General features: G+C 31.7%; 1 protein-coding gene across 4 annotated transcripts in view; it reads right to left on the bottom strand.

Moving 5' to 3' along the window:
- The window catches only part of Rasa1 (RAS p21 protein activator 1), a 109,874-nt gene that overhangs the window by 52,513 nt on the left and 30,457 nt on the right, over positions 1-26,904 (bottom strand). For all 4 annotated transcript variants that reach the window (XM_015497873.2, XM_048800251.1, XM_015497872.2 and 1 more), the window contains 7 exons: positions 16,388-16,540; positions 15,075-15,210; positions 14,507-14,577; positions 9,243-9,360; positions 6,201-6,232; positions 2,869-2,921; positions 46-196 (listed from right to left, as the gene is read on the bottom strand). In XM_015497873.2, coding sequence (XP_015353359.1) covers positions 46-196; positions 2,869-2,921; positions 6,201-6,232; positions 9,243-9,360; positions 14,507-14,577; positions 15,075-15,210; positions 16,388-16,540 — 714 coding nt within the window. The remainder of the gene's footprint in view (positions 1-45; positions 197-2,868; positions 2,922-6,200; positions 6,233-9,242; positions 9,361-14,506; positions 14,578-15,074; positions 15,211-16,387; positions 16,541-26,904) is intronic.

Here is a 26,904-nt window from a genome sequence, read left to right as displayed (position 1 = left end):
TTTTTGCCAAAAGTAAAAGATAACTAAACATTTCTCAAGATTTACCTGTTATAATATCGGCCTCCCATCATAAACTGATTGTTTGGTGTTGGACATATTTTGAATCGCTGAATATTTTCATTGGTCCGAAAATAAAGTGAATAATCACCAGGAGTATTATCTGAGGGCCTCACAAGAAAACTGCAGACTTGGCCAACTGTAAAAATTAAGCTGTTAGTTTTATTTCCTAATTATCAAATAAAAAAGAAAAGATGTTAAGTAGTATAATTATAAAGTACAAAGTCATAACCATATGCAAAATTTCAAATTTTCACCAGAAAATTAATTCTTTTATTCTTTCTTTCCTTCTTTCTTCCCCCTCCTCCACCTCCCCCTCTACCCCTCTTTCTTTCTTTCTTTCAGGATTCTTTCTTTTTTGGTCCTGGGGATTGATCCCAGGGTTGTTTTACCACTGAGTAATATTCCAGTCCTTTTTATTTTTTATTTTGAGACAGGGTCTGCTAAGATGCTGAAACTGGCCTCAAACCTGTGACCCTCATGCCTCACTCAATCTCTTGATTCACGGGGACTTACAGGTGTGCACCACTGAGCCCAGCAGGAACTTGTTTTTTAAGACAATCTTTTTGTATTTCCTGATTTATGCTTCACAAACACCCATGGTGACTGGCTACTATATGCCAGATATTTGTTAAAAGCTTTATTTCATAAAAATGCAGAACAGAAATTCTGCAGCAGTAACTTCTGGTCAATAATGTCTGTAATTGGCATAACTTAGAAAGAACTACCTAGCCAGAAATGTGGGGATAGTGACTAAAACTGCTACACTGTTTGTAAATCCCCTTAATAAAAACATTCTAAAAAGAAAACCAATTTTGCATTTGAATAGTCTATACTTAATCGGTGTTTCCAATTAAAACAAAAGGCTATTTCATCAGTACCACACACAAAAAAATGGCTATAATAGAAGAATGGCAAAAAAAAAAAATAGATTCAAAAATAGATTCAAAACAACTGAAATGAGTAATTATCAAAAATCAATACTCATGTACTACATTTTATTTAATATAATCCTAAAAATACACATGGAAGCAAATTATCATACATCAAGTATCTTCAAGTCAATTTTAGACTTTTCACATCTTCAAGTGGCAATGACTCCTAATACTGAGATGCTTTTGCCTTTTGTCTGTTTCAGACCTAATAACATGAAAAAGATTAGGACTTATTTTTAAGAAAACATAAGGAACATTTAGAATATCAGATATAATTCTGTGTAAATTATTAATAGTTCTAATCTAACCATGATCAAGTAACTTCATGTTCAATACAAAGAAGTAAAAAGTAAACCTCCTTAAACTGAATCTTAAAGGGCTAAATACAAAGTAAACATAAAAGTTGCAAGAAACTGACTGGAATTTAATACAGGCTAAAATGAAAGTACTTCTAATTGGATACAATAAATCTTGGTGACAAGAAACCAGGATACTCTGTTTCTTTAAGAATGTGAGATAGAAATTACAAAATTGTACATGCAAGTTCTAAGTCCAGTTTTCAAGGAAGAAAATTCCACCAGATTCTCAAAATAGCACGACTCAAAAAATACAAATTAATGTAAGATATTAAGTTTTCATATTAACATGTAAAACAAGAAGGGGTACCCCAAGTATTCAGTGATGCAAGTTCCAAATATAAACATAAATTCACTAAAATATGCCTTTTTGGTACCACCTTGAAAGTGGAGATAGCATGTCATTGTGGTTTGGTGTTTGCTCTTAATTACTACCACATGGTATTATCATGTTCTTTAATTTATGTTTTGAACTTACTTAATATAGGTTAACTATATAAACCCCTCAAATATTGCCTCGAATCTTTCAAAAGATTAAGTATTAACTTAAAATGTAATACCTTATTGCATTTTAAGACAATTCGGATCACATCTTTAATAACCTTTAATAATTAATCTTAATAATGTTTAATAATATCACCCTTAATCATCAGTAAGAGAATCTATTGTACCAAATACAGAAACTATCAAGCAAATCTTAAAGAACTAAAACTTCTAAATTATATATTATGGATTAAATCTGTCTTGTAATCTTTATAAGATATGGTTTACTGAAGAAGCATTTGGTAGTTAAATTAATTCAGCCTTTAATACTTAGTAAGAATAAAAATGATAGTATAGTTTTTATTTTAAATAATAAACCGACAATACAAAGTCAGTCTTTGTGTTTTCTTACATCCACAGAGTTTGAGATATGTTAAAATTAATATAATTTAAGTAAGACTCAATTATATAATTCCATGAAAGTATAAGAATAAATACAAGAATGTTTGCTGTAGATGAATGAAAAAAAGAATGCCAACATACCACTCCTCTATTGGGGCCCGGCAAATTATGGTATTCATAGAATAGAAAACTTACAACTATTAAAAATAATAAAAATTTATATCTGTAGATTTTGAATGCTCTCCCAATATATACACAAATATGGAAAAAAGTATTTTACTTGTTCTTATAAGTGTGTGTATGCATAAGGGTAAGAAAGGGAGATACATATAAACACAGAACACTTCTAAAAACAGAAAACAACAATTATCAACATGTGTCACATCAGGGGAAGGGTAAAGAGACAGGCTAGGGTAAAAGAATAACACACTTTATGGAATTAGACACCACATGTGTGTTTCAACTAGAAACAAATAAACAAAATACAAGCTTCTCAGCACTGGGCAAGAAATTATAATATGCATAAACATTAATTTAGAATGCTAAAGGCATATACAATGCATGAAAATTGGTTGGTTCACTTTTTTATTCTTTTAAAATACAGACTTTAAAAAGGCAAGTGAATATAAAAGTACCTGTCATTAGTAAATTATAAGCTTCTTGTTTGGAAATCTTCCCATGGAACCATCTTAAAAAGAGAACAAATTAAATATATGAATCAAAAGTCCTTTTGGTTGCTATCAGTTGTTCAAAACTAAATCAATATAATCACAATTCAAACAGAAATGTGAAATAAATGCAACACAATTGATCAAATTATTTCAGTTCTAATACATTGTTACATTTTGTAAACATATTATGCTTAATTTCAACAAAATATGGAAAAACTAGGAACTACCAAGTACAAACTACAATTTCCATATTAATTACCAATAATAAAAATAGCAATGATTTTAATCTTCATAATGTCTGTTAATTGCTTACATCATAGTTAGCTCTTTTTTCTTTTGGGGGGCAGAGGGGGAAAAAAGGGATAGTACAGGTAGAGCCCACCCTAGAACTGCTCCAGAAAAAATACTTAATGAATTAATTTTTCTTATATTTCTCTCATAATAAATTTACCTATAATTTAATAATCTCTCTCTTCCAATAAAATGAAAATGTTGATACATACTTTAGTGAAAGCCAGTAAATAAGATTGGATGATGATAACAAGTGAATACCAACATTAAGTACTAAAAGAAAAGGACACAGTGTTCCTAATTTTATGTGAGTTAATAGCTTATCAAACTAGATTGGTAAAGTATTTTATATTTTATATTCCAAAATTAAGCTCTAGAAATTATTATAAATGGCATTATGAATATTGAATAGTATAAATACAATGACTAAAGCACTCCAAACTGCCTTAAAAGGTAGAGAAGTTCCATATTGCTTTCACGTATAAGTTAAATGACCATTTGCTACAAATGTTACAGCATGACTTCCCTATTCTAAGGGAATTTCAACTAGATGACCTCCAAGGTCAGTCCTATATTTGTATAGCTAGTAAAAGAAGAAAATTCAAAGAGGATGAAAAAGCAATACATAGGATTTAGAGATGAACAAAATATCCTAAAGCCCAAATGACAGTATCTTTTTCTGAAGTTATTCCTATATAAAATTTATATAATTCAAACACATACATGGTTTACACAAATGATAAAGATAAGTACTTGCTCTTAAGAGATCCCCATTCTACTTAGAAAAAAAAAAGACAAAAATAAAACAATATTCAAAATATATCAAGTGCAGTGATTGGTATGTTCTGAGGGTAGTTTGGGAACAAAAGAGAAAGGCACCAATTCTTAACTGTGTGTAAGAGTTAACAATGAAGGAAGAGTCACTGAATACCAAATCATTCAGTAAAGACATATATCAATAAATGCATAATAAATGAAGAAAAATCCTGGCCTACAAAGCAGATAAAGCAAAGGCATAAAGGAGAAAAACAGGATTATGCATTTGAAGACCTACAAACTACAGAGTATAAAACTAGAAATGACAAGTGATAACACTAGTAAAAGACACAGTAGATAGATCACAGATGGTCTTTGTAGGCTCTGCCAAGGTAAATATGGTGAAAAATTGGTTAATTTCAGGTGAGAAAGTGATACCATCAGATCATGTATTTTTAGGTAAAACATTCTGGCTATTGGAAGAGAGAATCCGAGCAATCTAAAAGACTCAGGAGACAAACTTGAGGGTTACTGCAGTATCAGGTACTAATAAGAGAAGAAAGGGCCTGTTGAATATAATTACTTAATATTAAGAAGAAGACACACATTTAAGAAATATTTTAGGAGGTAAAATCATCAGAACTTGGTATCTACATCATGGAATCAGGGAGCTGTAAAGAAACTCAGCCAAAGTTATGCCATCTATTTAATCTCAAAGGGGACTCAGTGTTACAAATGATATTTAAAGGATTTAAGATACTTTACTGCCAGTCTTCGTCCTAAGAAATTACAGGATGTGAATACACATAAAATAAATCAACACCACAAATTTAGCATGTGCTAAATACCCAGTAAGTAAGAAATTATGAAATCTTTAAAAATGAGAGACTAGTTTAAAAAAGACTACCCACTTAATAAAGAATCACGCTTGGACACCATGGAAAATTGGATGTGGCTTCAAATATTTATAGCATTTGACCTATATTTTTAAAACTAAATCTACACTATTTTTAAAGTACAGATAAAAATGTATGTTTATAGTTCCTCTTAAAAATCAGGAGGATTTCATTCTAGACTCATACTCTTGAACACATCAATTCGACAGGTCACCTTACAATAGGCAACAACTTTCTAGTTTTCAGTCTCCCACAATCTTAATACCAAGAGTAAAGGTCAGCTGCCATTTATCATCACTCTTAAACTGTTGTTTTTTGACAAGAGGGGAACAGTTTCTATGTACCTTGATCTGTATCAAAGAGGGAAAATAATAAAAATCATGATTATTGTGTATGGAGACAAATGGTGTGTGTGTGTGTGTGTGTGTGTGTGTGTGTGTGTGTCTCCCAAACTTCATTTGCTTACATTATCTAACTCCTCTCCAAGCATTAAAATTTATAACTTCTAATAATAGGTAGGGAGGAGACTTCAAACTAACATATTCAACTAGTCTCAGTAATGCAGTTCCTTTTGTAGCTATAAAGAACAATAGGAAAAATGAACACAGAAAACATTTCATATATTCTACTTAAGGAAGAGCAGGAAACTAAGTAAGGTAACAGAACATATTCAGTTTAGTGTATTAAACAATGGTTAGAGAATAGAAAAAGCAAATAGTTGAGGCAAGCTTTAAATTCTATCCATAAATGCTAACAGGATGGTTAAGAAGGGAAAAAATCTTCTAAAAAGGTATTAGAAGATTAGCAGTATATTAAAACAATACAAACAAGACAGAATTGTGATTAATAGTTAAAATCTTATAAAGAAAACTCATATACATAAAATCAGTCTAAAACAGTTATGAAAAGAAAATCCTTTCTTAATCTTACTAAAATTATGTAGAACTCTGATCTCAGGGTAAAGTTCTTTGGCAAAAAGAAAAAGAACTTGAACCAAAAAAAATAATAAAAGGTGTGGCCACAAAAACAAGAAATAGTATGAGTAATCAGTAAGAAAATTAAGAGGAATTATGACATTCACTAATGTTATTAATGTAATGTTTACCAGAAAGTCATTAGTTTCATGATATAAGAATAATACATAGGTAACTGGCCACCATTTATTTAAAAATAAGACTTTAACACTAGGTCCTTAGGAAAAGTGTTTATAAATTAGTTCTCTGAGCAAAAAAAAGAAAGTATAAGTCATTCTTTTGACTTTTAAATATTTGGCTATTAAAATTTTTTTTGGCAATTTTCCAATTAGTAGCTTTACAATATATTTTTTTCTTTTAATAATTAACAAAAACTCACATTTTGCCTTCATGTGGATCTTCTTCCCGGCCCTAAAGGGAAGACATTAAAACAGTATTTTATATAATTAACTATTAATCTACTTTTTAAAAAATTCATAAAAATCATATCTTCAAACACATCTCCACAATGCTCTTCATATTTATGTGTATATGAGAAAAGGCTTATCAAGAATTCTCTCCACAGAACTCTCTAGCGTACACTTCTCATCATGTTGCCATTTGTCTAATTCCTCTTTTTCCCCTTTATCAAACTACTTCTATAGCTCAACTACACAGTACAATTACCTCCATATCCCACAGCACCACTCTAATCTGAATCAGTTTCAACAGTAGCTTTGTTCTGCATTAAGACAACAAAACCAAATAAAAACAAATTTTTAAAAGCAAACATTTAATGCCTTTTTCCAGTCTACAAACACCTCATTCTGTACCACAAACCTCACTCAAGTACACTTCTCCTGTCTCATACTACCAATTCTCTAGGTATCTTTACCACTATCACGCCTAAACTATCCATTTGTTAACCTACATTTTTCTCACCACTGAGGCTTTTTTGTTGTTATTGTCATTGTTGTTCTTAGAATGTCTTTTCCACTCACCACCTGCCTCTTAGATAAAACCTAAACCATCCATGCAGGGTTTATCTCAAATGCTACCTCCTTGAAGAAACATTCTGAGACCCTAAAAAGTGAATATCAATTTTTGCTTTGAATTCAAAACACATTCTCCTTTTACCATCTTTTGAAACTTATTTTATTCTATATGTCAATTTTCTAAGACACACCTACTGTTATTCATTCCATAATAAAGGCTATAAGCACCTCAAGTCCTAAATTTCTATGTTCTCATCATCATTACCACCACTACCACCATAAGCACCAGCACAAGGCCAGTACACAGTTTTCACTGCAAATCTATTAAACTATAGTCTTAGTACCTAAAGTACCTGGCACTGAGTTGCCAATGAATAAATAATAAAGGAAAAAATAGAAAAATGGTCTAACTATACATGGATTTGTGTCTTTCAATTGATTCTCACTCATTAAATATCTAAATAGAATAAAATCACTTAATGAATGCTAGCTATATGTAAAGCTGTATGAATGAACAGCATCATCACTGACCTCTTTCAGAAGAGGTTTACACAATAAATTAATTAAATACAGGTTAATAGAATACAGAACTAACACAGTGCTATGGAAACACAGGAGGAAACAATTTAGTCTCAAAGAATCTAGGAAGTCATAAAATCTCTATGAAAGAAGGAGGGACATCTGAACTTAGCTGATGAAGATGAATCTTACAAGGCAATCTATAATGGCAGAATGTCAAGGAAGAGGGAAATACATAAGCATAGGAACATTCATTACTCAACAAAGATTTACTCAATGGCTACTAATGCCAGATACTAATCTAGGCAATAGGGATGTATTAGCAAATGAGAACAAAATTCCACATACATTCTAGAATTAAGACATAATAGTATAAATATGCTTGAAGAATAGTAATTAGAATTCTAGAAAGGGAAATTTCTTCAATCTAGCTACTAAACAAATGCCTGAAACATCTTTGTTGTCTAGACAATGTACAAATAGCTTTCTAATCTACAAGGAATTCACTAACTTCTAGTAAAGCCCATTGTGAAAATTACTCTAAATATTTGAGTAAAAATTGTTCAGAAGTTTAACCTGGAATTATTCCACTCTTAATTCAAAAGATGACTATATTCATTTTTAAGAGCCACATCACACTATTTACTCACAATGAATTGTTTTTCTTTTTCATTCCTTATATTTATGTAAGGAATGTATTTATGGACCCTTTATCTCAGACGAGGCTATTTATTATTTTTCTGCAAAAATAGATAAACTTTAATAACGATAAGTGAAAGTTATCTTGCTAAATTTGATCCAGAATTTTAAAAGTTCAGGAAAAGTTCAACTATACTTTAATTCCTTTAAATAATCAGAATAGGGAAGAGGTGGTAACAGGGAAAAGGAATCGTAATGTAAAAATTCAAAGAAATTGTATAAGAAAACCAGCACAGACAGAAAAATGCTTCAGTTTCAACATTTCTCACCTATGCAGAATGAATAACTACTGTAGAATATAGAATACTATTCTTGGGGTTCCAACTCTTTCACTAAGTAACAAGTGTGTAATATATCATACCATTTCAATTCCTTCCACCTTTCCTCAGTATATTTTACTTCTGTGAACTAAGACATATTTGCTAGAATAGGCAGAAAAATAGTAGCAAAGTATATTTTACTGACATTTTCCTGAAGCAATAATCAAAAGCATAGGTTTCAGTACATTATCAGGCCTGTGGCATAATTTAAAAACAGGAGCTCTGAGGGTTATCAAAGATTACAGAAAGCCATCCCATCTCTCTAGACAAATATGAAAGGTAAGAATAAATTTCAAAACTACAACATAATGTTTAAAGTATTTCAGTGGTATTAAATACAGTCTCTGAAGTACAAATACAGCTGAATCCTATCTTAAAATGGACATATAGGATAATTTTTACTGTATGCTAACATGACTAACAAAATATTATGACAATAAAACAAGGGGAATATTCAAAATATAAAATCAGGAGATAATAAATGTGTAATATAAGAGAATTTCTCCAAGGTTAAATTGTACATATATTTGGAAAATAGAACAATATGAAACTAAATATGTGTAACCATTAGGGATTCCATTAATTAGTTTAGACAATTTCATTTATAAGGAAGCCTAGGAGGGCAAAAGATGGATCAAAATAAGCACAAATGTTAACATTTTTAATTCATAAAATCATGAAACCTTTCTGAAAACCAGCAGCTACATATTACGATATTTTAGCTTGTTTTTTTAAAACAAGTAGTGTTTACTAAGAGTAAATACATTTTAATGAAAAACTCCTTCTATATATATATATATATATTTAAAAAAATCTTTCAAAAAAGAACTTTATCCTTAGGTAATTACCAAGTTTTAATGAAATATTTGGAATGTGGAGTTCAGAATTAAAAAAAAAAAAAAAACTTACCACCTCTTCTACTAGATCTTCAACAATAAGGCCTTGTTCATCCGTTCTTAGATTTGTAACCCACATCCATCCATCTTCTAATTCATTATGAACAATGAACATATCTCCTTTTAAGAAACTAAAATGCCAATTGTAAATTTATTAAAGTTAAAAATTTTAAACATACACATTTGAATATTTATATACCACAACACAGAAACAATATGATATTAGAAAAATGTAAAGGATTTGAGTCAAATATCCTGGATTTTTGTTCTGCTTCTGTCATCTATAACCTGAAGACTCTTAATAATCTGAATCTTAATTTCCTCATGTATAAAATGGGTTTAATAATATTACCTACACTATCACTGGGTTATTATGAAATTCGAATTAAAATCACTATTTGTAAACAGTCACTGATTACATATTCTGCATGTTTTGGGGTGTAATTCCAAGAAAACCAAATTTAAAAAATTTAGGTTTCAATGTTATTATGCTTTCAGAAGTAGATTAGATATACAAGTAAACACAAAATAAATATAATCAATACATAATACATATATGAGAAATAGTTACTTCAGAAAAATATTAGATAAACTAGCTTTTATTATGTAGATGCTCGTATCAATTAATACTTCTCTAGACAAAACATTAGGGCCAAATAAATTATTCCTTTACAGAACCACCTAAATAAGCACATTAAAGAAAATTCTGATGAATTGTGTACAAATATGTAACAACAAATCCCATCACTATGTACAACTATAGTGCACCAATAAAAAATGTGAGGGAAAAAACAAAGAAGAGACATATTACAATGAAGTCTACAACTATAATTCTCCATAAAAGTGTTTTTAAAAACATAAAAATTGAAAGAAAAAATAAACGAAAATTCTGGGTTTAAATGAACATTAAACATTTGACAAAACTTTAAAAAAAAAATGCTGGGAATGTAGTACAATGATATATTACTCATGTTTGAGGCCTTGGCTTCAATCCCCAGCATCACAACAAACAAACAAACAAACAAAAACTAGGTGTGGTAGCACTTCACTGTAATCTGAGCTATCTAGGAGGCTGAGACAGAGGATCACCAAGTTCAAGGCCAGCATGACCCTGTCTAGGTAAAAAGAGTTGGGGATGTAGCTAATTGTTAGAACTTTCCTGGGTTCATTTTTCAGTATCAAAAAAAAAGAAAAGAAAAAACAATTGGAAAAGAAAATCAAAAGGGCATATGGACAAGAACCAAAATATGGCAAATTTCATTTCTTGGTTTAAAGCAGTCATAAGAGTATTTTTTGTTTTTTAAGTTTCAGTTGTTATTGCTGCTATGTAAACTTTTTATGGAATTTAAAAAAAAAAATTTAAGCAAAAGCTTACTTGTACAAACCTAAAATTCATTCTATATTATTTTGCTTTGGCTCCCCCCCAAAAATAAGTTAAAGTATTTCATTAAATCTCATCTTCAGATATTTTTATTTCAAAAATAAATTCAAAGGTATGCATAAAGCTAAAAATTATACTTATGACTTCATAAAAATTTATATCATCAAATTAAAATGTATACATTCCCTCTCTAATTAAATTCCTATTTCCCTAGAGCAGTAGTTCCTTTTTTTGTTAGTCATCTCCAGGACCCTGTTACACTCCTAGATGACATTTATGTATATTAATTATATTTTTATTATAACTGTATCATTATTAATATCTATTGATATTTACCATATTAAATTTTTTTAATGATTTTTTTAAAGACAGAGAGAGAGAGAGAGAGAGAGAGAGAGAGAGAGAGAGAGAGAATTTTTAATATTTATTTTTTTTTTTTAGTTTTTGGCGGACACAATATCTTTGTTTGTATGTGGTGCTGAGGATCGAACCTGGGGCGCACGCATGCCAGGCGAGCGCACTACTGCTTGAGCCACATCCCCAGCCCCTACCATATTAAAATTTAAAACATAGATCTTTTTAAGTATTTATCAATTTTTTTTTGGGGGGGGGGGATACAGGGGAACTGAACCCAGGGGCACTTTACCACTGAACTATATCCCCAGTCATTTTTATTTTTGTTTTGAGATAGGGTCTCCTTAAATTGCTTATAGCCTCACCAAGCTACTACGACTGGACTTGAACAGGTGATCCTCTTGCCTCAGCCTCCCAAGTCACTGGGATTTCAGGTATGTGCCACATATGCCCAGCTTACTAATTCCTTTAATGAAATTAACATATTCCATTACATTAAAAAATTAAAAATTTTTAACTTTTGAGGGTTTGGTGGGAACTCATGTTTGACATTTTTGCAAATCTCTTAATGTCTGATCTAACTGAAAACTGATAGTTACTCAAATCTGTTTCTGTAATCTATTGCTATATGATTTTTTGCTTGAGGTATATGAAGAAAATATAACTTCATACAAATATGTAGCTATGAACTGTTAGTTTCAATAGCCTTTTCTGATAATTATAGATATTCTATGATACTATACCCAAAACTCAAGAATCGGTACCTTCTTGAGGATAAGCTGCATAATATGGAAACTAAAACTATGTGTCAAGAAACTTTCTATATGCCTTCTGGTAACATCCACTGTTCTACTTTGTACTTTATTTGGATCTTTTACCTATGCATAATTTTCTAACATCAGACATTGATCACAGCCTGGCATGACGGACACCCTTGTAATTCTAGCAATTCAGGAAGCTGAGGAAGAAGGATCACAAATTCAAGGCCAGCCTCAACAAGTTAATCAGACCCTGCCTCAAAATTAAAACAAAAGGGCTTAGTAGTTGAGTCCCTCTGGATTCAATTCCTGGTACCAAAAAACTTAAAACAAAATATTAATATTATTAATATTAATTTTATGTATCAAATCCTTTGGGCCACAGGAAACCCAGATTAAAACTTATTTCTGAATTTGTCTGTGAGGGCATCTGAATAAAATTAGTATTTGAATTAGTGGACTACCCTCCTCAAAGTGGGTGGGCATCATTATAATCCTTTTAAGTGTCTGAATAGGAAGGGGGAAAAAAACAACACCATGAAAGAAAAAGGAATTTGCCTTTTTTTTTCTGCATCACTGGTTAATTTGGGACATTTCCTGTCATCTTCTCCTTCCCTAGACTGAGATTTCCACTGACTCCAGGTTCTCAGGCCTTTGGACATGGAATAAATTATCCCACTGTCTTCCCCAGCTCTCTAGCTTGCATATGGCAGATCACAGAACTTCCATAATTGTATGAGCCAATTCATCAAATAAATCTTTTCTGGAGAACTGCAGCTAAATACATGGACCTGAATGGGTATCAAGGATCCTCTGAGTTATGCAGAATATATTTTGAGAACCTGCTACATAATCCCACTGGAAACTGACAAATTTTCTAAAACTCCTTAGTTTGTACTTCAGCTCAGTTCTCCTTTATTAAATGCATTGGTTCCTTTCTCTCCCTTTTTTTTTTTTAAACTGGCCTTTCAGACAAAGATCACAAATAAACACATGTCAACAGTAATTAAAAAAGAAGCCATTATTTTGAAGATAATCACACAAAAATGGAATTCCTACTTTGAGACTGAGATTCTTGAATCTCATTTTTTAATACTGTCTTTCCAGAAATTTTTAGTACCACAAAGTTTTCACTACATTTTAAATGCTGCTATTGATTTCTATTTTTTTAATTTGTAACATATTTTCTTTACTTAAATTTAGAACTTCACTTTTTATTATACAAAATAATATTTGAGAATTATGTAGCTCAAAAAAATAAACAAAGACATTGCATATAAAAATTAAATTATTTTGGCTTATTTGGGTAGTCTACAGTAAAAACGCATACTTTAGATGTGTTACAAATAATGATATTGTGTTAGTCATCTTTGCATCGTTGTAACCAAAATACCTGATAAAAACAACTTAGAGAAGGAAAAAAATTCATTTTGGCTCTTGGTTTCAAAGGTTTCCTCCACAGCCAAACAAGTCCATTTCTCTGGGCCTAAGGTGAGAACATGGTGGAAGGATGTAGCAGAGGGAAGTTACTTTCCTCATGACAGCCAGGATGCAGAAGAAGAAAAGAGGCCACAGGAAAGATGAATCCTTTTGGGGCATACTGGCAGTGAGGTGTCAGTAGTGTGGATTATCTGCTAAGGAAAATTACTGGCTATAGAGTGGCCCAGGCTAAAAGTCAGCCCATGGGCACTGCATTGCAACCAGACACGTCAAAGTAGTAGGGCTATCCAAGGCTATTTCAGAGGACATCTTGCCACCACATGTCCTAAAGTTACAGGACATGTTTGCCCAGTTGTATTTTGGTCCAATCCCTTCTTTCTATGCCCCTACTCCTTCCTTTTGGACTAGGAATGTTTACGCTATATCATTATATATTGGATACATGTAAGTTGCTTTTGATACTTACACCAAAAGTTTGCTGTGAGTCTCAAAGGAGACTTTGGACTTGGACTTTGTGGGCAAACTTGGGACTGTTCAGACCTTGAGACTCTTGAAGAAGAATTAAATGCATTTTGCATTGTGAGGTAGATGTGAACTTTTAGGGGGATAGGAGTGGAGTATTATGAATTGGATATGAGGTGTCCCTCAAAATCTGTGTTAATACAGAAATGTTTAGAAGTGAAATGATTGAATTGTGAAATCTGTAACCTAAGCAGTCCATCCTAGTCCATCCTAGCTGCTATTGATTTCAAAGAGAAACTACTCAGAATCAATAATAATTCAGAAATAGTCTTAACAACTTATAGGTAAAAAACAAAGTTTCTACTGAAGAGTTAAACAGCTTATAAAATGACAATGATAATTTGGTTATTAAATTATAGAATGAACTAAATTATATAGAAATAATAAAAATAGAAAACTATCATGCTCTATAGTTCTATAACATTCTTAACATTTAAAATTATTCACTCATTACATAATATAGAAGCTTAATTATCATTATAATTTCATTTGTAGCTGAGGCATAAATGTCATGGGGTAATAAAAATTAAAACAGAGTATGTATTATAAGAGAACTCTCCTTACTCTGTCAGAGATAGGGTGTAATAAAAGCTGTTCTTTCTCCTGTCATTTTCACTGTGGCTAGCCAGATTCAAATTCTCAGTCTGACAAGCCAAACCAGTAGTATGAAACTACTAACCCCCAAATAAAGGCAGTTTTACCTTTTTATATGCTATTCCCTCAAATTCCAAACCTTTCCTAGTCTAAGAGCAACAAATCTTCAATTCCTAGCTTGAAATGCCTATTTCTGGTGCCTACTACATGAGAAACATTATAAAATACCTTATTTCATCAGTGTCTGGTACTTTTGTATAAGGCAGAATGGCTCGCACACGCCTTCTATCTTCTACTGGCTAGAAATTATTAAAAAAAAAAAAATCAAGATTTAAAAATGACAAATCATCTATCCTTCAAAGTCAAAGAGGTATGTCCAAACAAAGTTATAGCCAATAAAGTCCACATTATATACTCCATAGTATCATTCAACTTAATTTTTACTGACTAAATACTCAAAGCTTAAAAATGTTTGATGCTCTTATTTTTATATTTTTATAGAAATTCCTTCAAAAGTCTAACCAATATGTGTTTTATCAGGTAATAAAAATGATTTTTTTAATTTTAAGTAATCTACATGCAACATATAAATTTCCTTTCTGCCATGATGTAGAAGCCAACTTTTGCAGCCATTTCCCAATTAGCACTATGAAATCATAATTACTCCAAATATATTCAAAAAATATTTGTGAAGCTATTAATAATTTTTTTAAATGTATTACTTAAATACAAAATTAAAGAAAAAATACTTTTTTTAAAAGAAGTTTCAAAGACATTTTAGTCAAGTTCTACTCGCCTCTGGTGGTGCAACTGGATAAAGTAGTTTTTCTCCTTTAAGCAAACAAGAAACGTGACTATAATAACCTATTAGGTCTGACAGTGAAGAAAAACGTCTTCCACCAATGTAGTAATCGCCACACATAGCAATAATCCTGTTTGGACAGGAAAAAAATACAGTATAACAATAATCTTTACAGCCAATTTTTTTTTTTTTTTGTAGTTCTGGGGATGAAACCTAGGTCCTAGCACATTCCAGGCAAGCACTGTACCACTGAGCTATAATTCCAACCTCTATAGTCAATTTGTAAGACCAAATTTAACAAAGAAATTATAAAACTATAAATTTCATATTCTTTTAAGTATATCCCTGTTTTAAAAATATCATTTGCTAATATCTTAACCACAGGCAAATTACTTGGGGTTATTTTTTAAAAAAAAATATATACATATAGAAGCATATGATATGAAATACATATCAGACTTAAAAACTTCAATTACATAATTCAATCAAGTATTTAAAAATTCATTCTCTGCTATCTCCCCTTCATTTTCCATATTTAAGACTGAGTTAGCAATTTTAGTAAGTTTTCTCTACCCAAAATTCACTCAAAGATATCTTGAAATTTATATAGAAATATAATTTTACCTAAAAAATTATTATACTATCAAATATTAAATTAGATTACTATTAAATTGTGTAAAATTATACTTTATGTAAATATGTAAGAAGTATGATAATACTCTTAAAGCTTATTTTAAAATCTAAACATCAAAGATACATGAATATTTTATAAGTTAACATTATTGACAATAGATGATTTTTTTTTCAATTTCTCCCACACAAATTAAATAGAATAATATAGGTAAATATATTTTTATACACATATTTTGGTATCTGTACTTGAAAAATCATATACCTGTTTCACTGAAGCAAATGTCTACAGAATTTCAGAACATTGAAGCTAATCTTGTTTTTAAGCAGTGTTTCTGGTGCTTTGTTGCTCTGTAGTCTTAAACGTACACATTTCTTTTATTTCAGCTTTAAATTTTTTTCAGAGTTTATTTTTAATTCTTTGTACTTTAAAAGTGGTAAGTATATTTGGGGATTAGTACAGTAATGATCAATAATCATGTTTTTAAGCAAAAAATGTAAACCTTTCAATAATGCCTATTCTAAACCACTGATTAAATCATTTAATTGAGAATAAGTTTTCTCCTCTATTACTTAAATATCACTGGGTCATTCACATTTTCATAAGCAGTCATATTTATGAATACTGCATCAAAATAACTATACTATGCAACCTCACAATAGGAATAAAGACTTACCTAAAATGGTTGACAACATTTGTCTGGCTAAGAAATGAAAGTACAAAGGATCCTGGCCTCCGATCACTCTCTCTTATAAGGTAGCTGCCAGACTTCCCTGCCTGCCTGAGGCGTTCTTCTGCTATAGTTCTATCAAGTTTTCCATGATACCACCTAGAGCAAAAAAGATAAAAGAGATGAGAATAAAAACAGCAACCCTAAAATTACTAAGTTGGCTGAAAAACATACCACAAATTTTAAATATCTACATGTAACTTAAAACATTTATATTTTACTCTGAGCCAGTTATTAAAATTTTAACTCAGTTGTTTACCTTTTCTCAGTTTCTCTAAATATATGCACTTACTCACTTTTAAGTTTGTTCTATAAACTCAGGTCCAATCATACACAAACCTCTTCTAGGGCTGGGGTTGTGGCTCAGTGGTAGAGCTTGCCTAACACGTTTGAGATACTGGGTTCAATTCTCACTCAGCACCACATATAAATAAATAAATAAATAAAGGTCCATTAACAATTAAAAAAATAATTGAAAAATTCTTCTATTTTTACCCATCTTCCAACCTCCACGTTCATCTATTCAAATTACAAACACTACTGGAATCAATTAGAAAAATAAAAGATGGATAAATGGAAATGATTTATGTAGAACTAATCTATGCATTAAGGAACCAATACTTGACATTAACAAGGCACAGGAACCTATGAGAAAATAAAATGTTTTAGTTAAGTGTCTATGCCCTGTGACAGGAAAAAAGCATTATGCTGTCTGAAGGCTGCAGTTCCTTTGTTTTATCTCCTTTTCTTTTCTTTTTTTTTTCTCTTTCTTCTTTTATTTTTTCCCTCTTTTCTTCCTTCTTTTAAAGCTGACGACTGAACCCTAGGATGCTTTACCACTGAACTATATCCCCATCCCTTTTTATTCTTTAGTTTGACATAGGGTCTCACCCAGTTGCTCAAGGGCATTGCTAAATTGCTGAGGCTGGCCTATGGAACCTGACATCCTCCTCTCCACCTCTGGAATCCCTGGAATTATTACAGAGGTACACCACCACAGCCAGGATGCTGCTTTAATAATTTCTTATTTCTAAATGAAGCTGATCATTCCCCCTTGATTCTAACATGATCTACTCCATGACCACATATTTGAACTCAACTTCCCAAGTTTATAAAAATAAAAAATAAAATGTGGGGAATAAATAGCTCCTTTGTCCCTTTAAGCTATCAGATATTCTGCTTAAATAACTAGCTAAAACTAGACCATCCACGCTTTCAATCTATACTTATAAAGCCTCATGAATCAATATAAACAGAAACATACTTAGAAAGAGAACTATTATATGAGAAGTAAACCTATAAAGTAAATATAAAATATTCTTACATTTTTTATGTGCTAGCTAAACTTATCCTTACGTATTGGTAGTCTCACTAAAGTATTCAGAAAAAAAAAACAAAAATATATAAGTGAATTGTTATGGTTGCAAGTGAGGTGTCCCCCAAAACCTCATGGGTGAGACAATGCAAGAAAGTTGAAAGAAGAAATGACAGAGGCTGGGGCTGTAGCTCAGTGGCAGAGTGCTTGCCTTGTACATGTGTGGCACTGGGATCAATCCTCAGCAACACATAAAAGTAAACAAATAAAGGCATTCTGTCCATCTAGAACTAATTTTATTTTTTTAAAGAAAGAAATGACTGGGTTATATATGAAAGCTTTAACCCAATCAGTAAATTAATCCCCTGAGGGGATTATTTGACCAGTAACTGAATACATGTACTTCATGGCTAGAGGAGGGGAGTCCCTAAGGGCTGCCTTTGGGTTATATATTTGGTATCTGAGTGGAGTCTCTCTGCTTCCTAATCATCATGTGAGATGCTTCCCTCCACCACACTTTTCCACCATGATGTTCTGCCTCACTTCAAACTCTGAGGAATGGAGGAACTGTCTGCGGACCAGGACCTCTGAAACCATGAGCTCCCAAATAAACTTTTCCCCCTCTACAATTTTCTGATGAGATCTTTTAGTCACAGCAGCAAAAACACTGACTAAAACATGAATGATAAATAAAACTGTTATACTACTCTATTTTTATAAGCCTGATACAATGAAAGATTATCCTTGACTAGTTTGTTTTTTAAATTCTAGTTTGGTTTTTTAAATTCACAAAATTGAGAATTTCTCAAAAGAATTATCTTTTGTTTTCTTCTAAAAACAAGCCTATTTATTTAGAGGCCTGTGCATAAAATTGCAAATAAAATAATAAGACAATCGTACTGCCATTATAACCTAATAAGAAAAACGTAATTATAAACTGTAAGAAGGGAAAAAACAATCTCATATCTCATTATCTTTAATGTGATTGACAAAGTAAATTTTACTTTCAAGAGCTGTTTCATTTTTATCACTTTTTTTAATCTAAAAGGAAAAGTTAAGTTAGCTGGGTGCAGTGGTGCATGCCTGTAATCCCAGTGGCGTATGAGGATCACAAATTCAAAGCCAGTCTCAGCAAAAGCAAGGCACTAAGCAACTCAGTGAGACCCTGTCTCTAAATAAAATACAAAATAGGGCTAGGGATTAGGCTCAGTGGTTGACTGCCACTGAGTTCAATTCCCAGTACCCCCTCGCGGCTCAAGTAAAAAGACAACAACTAGAGATCACTAAAGGTCCCTTCCAAGAGTTCAAATTTAATGACATATGAAGACAGAAGTTTGAAATTTCAGGCTAGAAATTTATTTAATTATGAAAGTATGAGACATTCTTAGAATATAAAATATAGATTTTTTTCATTACCTAATGCTGTGGAGATATTCCACAAAGCAGATTTACACATCAAAGGAAGAAAAAATTAAGAAAAATTTTAAGCAAACCATTATTTTTGTTAACTTAAGATTGTTAAATTTCTTCTGTGTTTTAGGCAAAATAATAAGATTAAAAGATTTTGTTTAATCTCCACTTTGTAAATTTAGCATAAGATGATACAAAATTTCATGGAGTATTACACAAGTTGGGCTTTCAGTGTTTACCTTTATGTATGTCAACATTTTAGCATTAAAATGGGTAATCAGGAATGGGGCCTTGGCTCAGTGGTAGGGTGCTTGCCTGGCAAGTGTGAGGCACTGGGTTTGATCCTCAGCACCACATGAAAATAAATAAATAAACTAAGGTATTATGTCCATCTGCAATTAAAAAAATATTTTTAAAAAATAGGTAATCAGTTCAAAACAGACATTAAACAACTTTATTTCCTGAATATTGTTGATTCCCTTTTATGCCAAAAGTATGTAACTCTAAAGAAACAAAGTAAAATATGTCAATTCTTGATTATGACTATAAACTGCAATTAAGTTATCCATCAATCAATCATCTTCTAGAATATATGTAATTGACCGGCTCCTCAGAAAGTTCTAAAATATTTTAATACTACAAACCTCTAGCTGATCTGGGAAAACCAAGTAAAATTAAGTATGGGAATTTTAACTATTTTTATTGTTTACTTCGAATTATCATGGTGAATCCTAGCAACAAAAATATTTTAAATGCCTCTGCCCAGATACTTGTAACTACTACTTATTTTTATTTATTTTTTTTTTTTTGTAGTTGTAGGTGGACAGAATACCTTTATTTTATTAGTATATGGTGCTAAGGATTGAACCCATTGCCTCGCACATGCTAGGCAAGCACTCTGCCATTGAGCTATAGCCCCAATCCCTTGTAACTTACTTTTAAAGCAGAAAAAGCACTTTAACTACATTGATACATGAAGTCTGTATCCCATTTAAAAAATCAAAATAATAGTTAACATATTAGATTTTAAAAAGTCACTTAAATCGCACATATCAATATAATATGCAACCAAAACAAATATTTTACAAATAATAGTGAGGTAGGATTTAATTCAGACATTTCACAGATTTATAGAACCCAACTAAATTTCTTTTTTTTTATTTAATATTTTTCAGTTGTAGTTGACACAATACCTTTATTTAATTTATTTATTTATATGTGATGCTGAAGTTCGAACCCAGGGTCTCGCATATGCTAAGTGAGCACTCTACCACTGAGTCACAACCCCAACCCCCCAACTAAATTTCTATATCAATTAAAACCTAGGCCTTTTACTCAAAAACAATGCTTCTCAATCTTTTTTCATCCATAAATCTCTTTTTATAAACATTCAAGAGACTCAGAGTCCCTAAGGTAGCAGCAGTTCCTCATGATCATATTTTCTACTGAACTCCAGAAGCCAAAAAATTGCTACTTTTAACTTTCTTATATCTATAATGCAATTTTATTTTAGATATAAAATGATATGGAATATTGCTTCTTAAAAAAACACATGCTCAATAACAAAGATACGATACTCCCCAAGAATAGACAGTTCCCTATGGATATCTAAAATATTCAGTTAAAAAAAATATGCTAGGCTTTCTGCCTTTGCAAACAGTTATAGCAGCAGCATTACAAAGAAATAAAAGAAAATATTTAATCAACCCCACTTATGTCCAAGTGTTTACAGTCAAGGCCTTATTATATCTCTTTTAAGGGTAGCTGGTGATTGTTTTTAAATAAAGTTGTGGGGGGATTTCAATTGGGATCCAGAATATTTAAAACTTCAAACACAGTCAAAAGTCCTACATTGGAAAATAAGGATATTTTGAGTATAACACGAGATTACTAAAATAATGTAATGGCAAGTCCAATCACCTGAACTTTACAAATCTGCTGAGATTTATGGCAATTGTAACTCAGAGATAGGAATAATTTTCAAAAGTGTTTCCTGACTGGGGGAAGAAGTATTAAATCATAAAACATAATGATGTAAAACACAAGTTATTTAGTTTAACTTTCTTGCCGATGTTTAAAAAAAAAAAAAAAGTGTTCACAGAGTTCTGATCTTTGAGGGCTATTATGCATATCCAAAAAGAATATGAAAATAGTTTAGGCTAATACAACTCAAAGAAGGATGGTTATACTGACATCCCCTAAATTTGTTCCAAAAGAAACTAAACTGACCAATAGAGGACCAAGACTTACTAGATACAAATTGTCAGAAAGTTTCTTCACAGATATGAGAAAGACTATATATTTTTATGCAATTACTATCACTTGTAAAAATAAGGAAAATAACTTGATTCAACCTCAGTATAAATTAAATACTCATTCTAAACTCCTTTCATAAAATACAAAAACAAAAAATATCACATATGCTATGGAGTATAATGGTTAAGAGTAAAGACCCTGGAACTTTCCATCACAGCTCTGCCACCTACCTGTTGCAAATTACTTAATCTGTGTTCCAGTTTCCTAATTTACAACAGGATATATGATAACAGTGCCTACCTCATTAAAGGTTGGCTTGATATTACAGGATGAGCATACATAATCCAAAAATCTAGAATCCCAAACACTTTGAAATCCAAAACTTTTAACACTGATGTGACACTCAAAAATTTTCAGATTTTAGAACATTTCAGACTTTGGATTTTGGATTAGGAATGATCAACCAGTAAAGTCTATGAAAAACCTGAAAAACTTCAAAATCTGACATAAAATTCTGGTCCCAAGCATTTCAGATAGGGAATACTCAACCTGTATTATTCAATGAGCTAAAACATATAAAGATGGTTAGATGAGGATAATACATATAGTAGAATCCCACTAAACATTAACTTAATTATTATTAAACCAATATCAAGGGGGAATAAAGGGCACTAAAGTCTATAAAACTGAATATGTAACTTTATCAATGAAAACTCTCAGATTTTATGACTGCTACCTGAAGATGATCCAACTGGAAACTATCTTAAGTCCTAATTATCTTCCTTTTTTCCAGTCTTGCTTACTGTCCATTTAATTTTGGGAAAAGAAGAAACTAATCTTTGTTTCTATTAAAGCACTGATTTTAGGAGAAAACTACTTTCAAAACTGGTTTTTGGGGCTGGGGTTGTGGCTCAAGCGGTAGCGCGCTCGCCAGGCAGGTGCGCGGCGCTGGGTTCCATCCTCAGCACCACATACAAATAAAGATGTTGTGTCCGCCAAAAACTAAAAAAATAAATAAATAAATATTTAAAAATCCCCCCCTCTCTTAAAAAAACTGGTTTTTGAACATCACAGATTATACATATTAATCTAATTAGGGTAGGACATGCCATTGTATTCATAAACTAGAAATTTTTCCATTTGTCTTTGCAATTCCACAGGAAATCCTTAAACATCCCTACTGTTTTCCCAAGGTGCATATATTCTTTGGAGAGATGGCAAGGATGATATGTATTTTAGGTGCTGTGACTTAAATTTGTCTAATATAACACTTTAATAAAAAATACTTAATGTCTTCCTTCCTATTTTAAAAACAAATTATCCCTCTTTTTCTGTGTGTCTCTCTCTTTTAAGAAAGATGGAGAAAAGAAACAGTAAGTTCAAGAAGTAAAATGCCTATCCCCCCTCAGCTAATTTTGCAAATTTTTGTCAAGAAATCTTACAGGTGGATATAGAGTCCCTGATTTCATTTTATTAAAATCACAAGTTAATTTATCTAAGATATCCTAACATCCAAAATAAAACTACACATTACATAAAAGAACAATAAAAGAGACACCTTAGATAAGTTTAGGAATTGTTCTACTTTTAAATGTCAAATCGCATTAATAGTCCTTATTAATGTGTGCCATGTACTGTTGGAGTATATCTGAGAAGCCTCAGAGGATATTTGCACTTTTTAATTTGTCTTCCCTGATGGGAAATAATAGAGAAATCTACACAATGAAAAAGCAACCAATGTGAATATAAACAGACACTTCATTCAAATTGTACAATAATTTAAAACTAACTTGACAATCCTAAATGGAAACTGTCTACCACAGTAGAAAACAACTAAAATAATGCTAATATCTACAGACTTGCTTTTTAATAAAAAGGAAAATAAATTGAATTTCCCAACAGATTGTTGTTTTTACTTTCTAATATGCTCTTCCTTTTATTTATATTACTGGTAGGCACAAGGTTTTTGTTGTTATTACATATTGAACCCATTGTGTCATCCATGAGTACTCTACCACTGAACTACACCCCCAGCCTTTTTTAAAATTGTAGTTTGAGATAAGGTCTCCCTAAACTTCCCCAGGCTAGCATCGAACTTACCATCTTCCTGCCTTGGCCTCCCAAGTAGCTGGAATTATAGACGTGCCCCCTTCCGCCCCACCCAACCCCTGTTGACACCAGAGTTCTTATTGAAAAACATATATGCAGAAATCCCAATTGCCAGAAAATTTCCTCTCACATGAATCAAGTGGTTGTATGCCTACTCATAAAGGTCTTCTGCAACTCTCAATCTTATACACACTTATACATGTCTTTTCTGAAATTAAACTGGTTATTTCAGATTATTGTACAAAGTATATATTTGCTGACTATAAATCTAACGTTCCTTATTTCCTTTTTAACAAACAGTTCCTATAATCTTATAGGCTGAGCTAAAGGTAAAGAAAAACAGTAGCCAACAAAGATTTTCTCCCATTCTGTAGGCTCTTTCTTCATGCTTTTAGTCATTTCCTTTGTTGTGCATAAACTTTTTAATTTGAAGCCATTCCACATATTCATCCTGGTTGTACTTCTTGAACTTTAGGAGTCTTGTTAAGGAACTTGCTGCCTGTGTCAACATGTTGGGAGTGTTGACCCAATGTTTTCTTCTACTAGTTGCAGTGTTACTGGTCTAATTCCTAGGTCTTTGGTCCACTTCCAGTTGACTTTTTTGCAGAATGAGAGATAGGGAATCTAGTTTCATTCTTCTACATATAGATAATTCAAGTTTTCCCAGCATCATTTGTAAAAAAACTATCTTTCTTTCAATGTATATTTTTGAAAAATTTGTCAAGATCAGACAAATTTTTGGCTGTATTTATGTGGATTTGCCTCTGTGTCTTTTATTCTATTACATGGTCTTCAAGTCTGCTTTTGTGCCAGTACCATACAGTTTTGTTCCTATAGCTATGCAGTATAATTTGAGATCAGAAATTATGATGCTTCCAGCATTACTGTCATAGCTCAGTATTGCTTTGGCTATTCCGGATTTTTTTCTTTCCCTACAATTTTAGAATTATTTCCTCCGGTTCTGTGAAAAATGTCATTGCATTTTTTTCCAGGTATTCTTCCAATAAGAAATTAATATCCAGCATATGTAAAGAACTCATAAAACTTAACGCCCCCCAAATAACCCAATCAATAAATGAACAAATGATCTAAACAGACATTTCTCAAAAAAAGAAATACAAATGGCCAGCAAATATATGAAAAAATATTCAACATCCTCAGCAATCAGAGAAATGCAATCAAAACCACAATGAGGTTTCATCTCACTGCAGTTAAAATGGCAACCATCAAGAATACAAATAATAACAAATGCTGGCAAGGATCTGGACAACCATCAAGAATACAAATAATAACATTGCTAGTAGGACTATGAATTAGTACAACCTTGAAAGGAATATGGAGATTACTCAGAAATCTAGGAATGGAACTACCATATGACCCAGCTATCCCACTCCTTGGAATTTATCCAAAAGAACTACAATCAGCATACAACAGTGATATAGCTACATCAAAGTTTATAGCAGCACAATTCACAATAGCCAAATTATGAAACCAGCTCAGATGCTCCTCAGTAGATGAATGGGTAAAGAAAATGGCTTTACTCAGCCATAAATAAGACTAAAATAATGGTATTTACTGGTACATGGGTACATCATACTATGTGAAATATGGCAGACTCAGAAAATCAAGGGTCTAATGTTTTCTCTTATATGCAGAAGCTAGAGCAAAATAAGGAAAAGACAGTGGTTGGAGAAGGAATCAGATATCATGAATATAATGGGAACATCAGTGGAGTAGAAAAAGTAGATCAAGAGGGAAGGAGGAGGGATGGGAAAGGGGAGAAGATGAATAATAAATTTAACAAAAGTCATACTATGGACATATAAACATATCACAGTAAACTCTACCTTTATGTACATGTATAAAGCATCAATCAAAAATAAACAACTGAAAGGAACATTAGTAGAGTAAAAGGAAAATAGGGGAAGGGAAAGGTGTAGGTGAGGGGGAACTGGGGACTAAAATGGAGTAAATAAAATTTCATGAGTGTACAATTGTGTCAAAATGAATTCAATTGTTATGTATAATAATAATGCACTGATTCAAAAAAGTTGAAAGAATACAAATAACAATAATTGCTAGTGAGAATGTGGAAAAGGTACATATATTTCATTAGTGGCCCTGCAAACGAATACAATCTCTTTGGAAAGCAGTATGGAGATTCCTAAAAAGACTAGAAATGGAACCACAACTCCTTGGTATTTATCCAAAGAAACTAAAATCAGCCTATTATAATGATACATGCACACCAATGTTTATAGCAGTACAATTCACAAGAGCCAAGTTATAGAACCAGCCTAGATGCTCATCAACAAATAGATAATGAAAATTTGGTATATATATATATATATATATATATATATATATATATATATATATATATATATAAAACAAAGTTTTACTCAGCCATAAAGAAGAATAAAATTATGTCATTTTCCAGTAAATGGATGGGAACATCATAACTGACTCAGAAAGTCAAGGGTAGAAAATTCTTTCTCGTATGTTGAAGCTGGCGATGGGGGTTAATAAAAAAAATAAATAAATAAAAGAGGGCAGAATCTCACCAAAATAGATTTTGGGGACCAATGTGGACTCATTTGGAAGACCAACAGAGTATAGGAAGGGGACCAACTAGGAGGGAGGCAGGGAGGCATAGGGAAGTACTAGGGAACAAAATTAACCAAATTATGCTATGTCCTTATATGAATATACCACAATGAATCCTGCTACATATATATAATGATAATGCAGTGATTAAATAACAACAATAATAATAGAAGGGCACAAGCATATTAGAGGGAGGGAAGAAGAAAGGGAAAAGGAAAGTACCAGCGAATGAGATTGATCCAATGATGTTATGTGCATGTTCATAACAAAGATGGCAAAATAAGTATAGTAAACCTTTGACCAACTATGTACATTACTTAAACTTGACAAGAAATACTTGTATGTATACACTGGATACTCTTGGTATGTTCAAGGCAGGTATCAAGAGTGTTATGTTATGTATAATAATAATGCACTGATTCAAAAAAGTTGAAAGAATACAAATAACAATAATTGCTAGTGAGAATGTGGAAAAGGTACATACAAAGGTATACACACACACGTGCGTGAATGTATTTATGTACCTCAGACCAAACTACCTAAAGGTAGAGCATAAATAATTTTCTTTTTTGAATTTTTTTTAGTTGTAGATAAAAAATTGATATTTTATTTATTTTTATGTGGTGCTAAAGTTCAAACCCAGTGCCTCATACATGCTACACAAGCGCTCTACCACTGAGCTACAACCACAGCCCACTGAAATACATTTTCTTTTGCAATAGATAACATATTTACAGAGTCCAAAAACAGGTTTTGCTTTTGAGGA

Source organism: Marmota marmota, unplaced genomic scaffold, assembly GCF_001458135.2.
Source record: "Marmota marmota marmota unplaced genomic scaffold, marMar, whole genome shotgun sequence".
NCBI classification, from domain to species: Eukaryota; Metazoa; Chordata; class Mammalia; order Rodentia; family Sciuridae; genus Marmota; species Marmota marmota.
Note: the sequence above shows the minus strand (reverse complement) of the source record. Positions and strands in the feature narration are given on the sequence as shown.